Source organism: Arachis ipaensis, chromosome B09 (genome assembly GCF_000816755.2).
Source record: "Arachis ipaensis cultivar K30076 chromosome B09, Araip1.1, whole genome shotgun sequence".
NCBI classification, from domain to species: domain Eukaryota; kingdom Viridiplantae; phylum Streptophyta; class Magnoliopsida; order Fabales; family Fabaceae; genus Arachis; species Arachis ipaensis.
This window is the reverse complement of record NC_029793.2, coordinates 122,180,199-122,183,015: the sequence shown is the minus strand read 5'-3', so window position 1 is coordinate 122,183,015 and position 2,817 is coordinate 122,180,199. Positions and strand designations below refer to the sequence as shown.

The window sequence follows — 2,817 nt, the reverse complement described above, 5'->3', positions numbered from 1 at the left end:
ATTTATCCAACGCAAATATAAAAAATTTGATTCAAGAAGTTGTTTGTTGACTTCCACCATGTTAAGTTGACCCCATTCCTACCTAAGAGGAAAAAATGAAAGACTTTGCAATCAACTCCCTTTTAATTTCCAACTCTATACAGTGAAATTTTCCGTGTATTTCAAAATAAACATCATTTCGAGCAATTTGATACATAAAAAATGTCAATCTATCTATACAGAAACGATATGTTTATATTAACAGATAAAAACGTATCCATGCCAGAAAGTCCCTGCACCATTATTCCATTACTTCTACTGTTGCAGCACATACTCTTGTTTGGGAAAAGGGTGTAGGAAGCTGAAAATGAAGATAGTAATTAGTATCAATGTTCTAGATATCATGAAAAGGGCATTGCTATTGACAAAATATTCAGGCCAAGGTGCTTGCAAGTGAATGCTTACATAATGAAATGCTAGATGCAGAACAAATAAGCTCATCCAGTGGTAAACCAAAAATAAGCTCAAAATGATTCTTCTTAATAACAACTGAGAAACAGTGTCATTATTTACACACGAATTATATAAAATTCACAATATTTGGACCAACTACTACATCATTGTGATCAAAAGTATCACCTTTATTAAGGGTCCTCCATTCAGATCCTAGAAGTAATATGAGCATGCAATGGATTCTTCATGACAATAGTAAACTCCTGCTTTTCAGACAAATCAACGGTTTCTCCATCGGGCACCTTCCAATCGAAATTCCAAACCAAATTGGCCACAAAGTACTCCAAATGGAGCATTGCTAGATTAAAGCCAGGACAGATCCTCCTCCCAGCTCCAAATGGCATCATCTTGATTTCCTTGTTCCCCGTGATATCGAAATCCTTCTCCTTCTCCAAGAACCTCTCCGGCTTGAATGCCATGGGATCCTCCCACACCTCGGGATCCCAACCTATCTGCGCCACCATGAAATTCACCGTGCCTTTCTTCGGCACCAAGTAACCATTCAACACCACGTCCTCCGTCACAGCATGCGGCAGCACAAAGTGCCCCGGAGGATGGCGCCGCAGCCCTTCCAACACCACGGCCTTCAAGTACGGCATCCTCTGCAGCTCCTCCTCTTTCACCTCCTCTCTACTCTCACCCTTCACCTCTCTAATCTCTTCTAGAAGCCTCTGCTGCACGTGCGGGTACTTCACCACATTCGCCATAATCCACTGCAGCGCCGTGGCCGTCGTGTCCGTACCGGCACTCAAGAACTCCGAACACAGCGTCACCAATTCTTCATCATTCAATTTCCGCTTCTCCTCCGGCAACTCTAAATCCAACAGAGTATCCACATAAGAAACAACATCACCGCCACCGTCACCGCCACCACCACCGCGGTGTTCCGTTGCACACTTTCTAGCCCTAATTAGCGGAATCAAGACATCACTCTGCTCCTCCTTAAGCCTAAAGAACTCCTGCCACCGATTCCGGAAGAGAATCCGAGTGATTATTGGCCAGAAATTGAGGACGTTGAATCTATTAACTGCAAGAAGCAACGCTCGCTGAACACGCTCCACGTCCTTGACTTGCTTTTCGTCCAACTTTTCGCCGAAGCACATGAAGACGAGTAAGCAGAACATGGCATAGTGGAAATGATCGATGACTCTGACGGAGTGTGTGGTTTCGGAATCGGACTTGAGGCGGTTGAGGAGGACGTCGAGGACCCAGCGACGGACTGAAGAGAACGATTTGATGCGGTTAGGGTGCAGCATCTCAGTGGTGAGGTTGCGGCGGAGGGAGCGCCACGTGGGGCCATAGGGTGCGGAGTTGATGTTGTGCTGGTTGCAGGTGAGTATGCGGGAGACGGTTAGGGCAGGGGGCCGGTCGGAGAAGACGGCTCCCTTCTGGACGAGTGCCTGGTGGGCCAGGGAGCGATCCGCCACGAAGATGGCAGGCCGGGTAGTGATGCGGAGTGTGATGACGGGCCCGTACTTGGCCCGAAGGCCGACGAGGATGGGCTCGATTTGGGAGAATGATTTAGCGAGCCAGACGACACTGGTTACGATAGGAATGTGTGGTGGGCCCGGGGGAAGACGAGGACGGGCCTGGCTCTTGTGACTGCTGCTGGTAAGAGTTATTATTATTGCTCTGATGAGGAGACACACGCATGCGGAAACCACCACCAACAACCATGTTTCCATGTTTCAGAACTCAGAAACTCAGGTGCTTGTGATGATAACTGCTTCCAACGAAAACTAGTGAACCATAATATTAATACGTATAGGGATGGTGGATTGGTGGGGATATACATGCCCAGATGTGCCTATTTCTGACGTCATCCCTGACCTCTCTTTTAGTCCTTACCTTATCATAAATTAATGATCATATGGAGAAGGTTTTAGCAAGGAAATTTACTGAAAACATATGCTCCAATCCTTCTTATCTAAACGTGGATTTATATACAAATATGGCACCGGCCGTCGGACCACAATTACCTTTTCTCTTCTCATTTATATTAAAGAGGAGTGTTAGGCAATAGTTTTTGTAATTTGTAATTATCTATTAATATTTTTAACGAGTAATTCTTGGCATACAAGTGATTAAGGCTTGTAAGCCTTACAAGTTTAATTAAAATTAACATTCAAAACACGCTTCGAACCATTCTTCTTCCTCTTCGTCTTCTCCTTCTTCTTTTCTTTCGTTTCTTGCCTTCTCTTTCTCCTTCTTCTTCTTCTTCTTCTTGCTGCACGTTCTTCTTTCTCTTACTCTTCTTCTTCTCCTTTTCTTTCGTTTCTGCACGTTCTTCTTCATCGTCTTCCTCTTCTTCTTCATTTACGTTCT

At 44.9% G+C, this 2,817-nt stretch overlaps 1 protein-coding gene across 2 annotated transcripts; it reads right to left on the bottom strand.

Annotated features, from left to right (window-relative positions):
• LOC107618375 (cytochrome P450 89A2) lies at positions 99-2,408 on the bottom strand. Of its 2 annotated transcripts, none has more exons than XM_016320418.2 (2): positions 619-2,407; positions 99-340 (listed from the first exon to the last, which is right to left on the bottom strand). In XM_016320418.2, exon 1 carries the CDS (start codon positions 2,175-2,177, stop codon positions 639-641), a length of 1,539 nt encoding a protein of 512 aa, XP_016175904.1. In that variant the 5' UTR covers positions 2,178-2,407; the 3' UTR covers positions 99-340; positions 619-638. The 2 variants fall into 2 exon arrangements, 1 of the variants encoding a protein (XP_016175904.1); XR_002354841.1 differs by having other exon boundaries at positions 139-340; positions 445-2,408.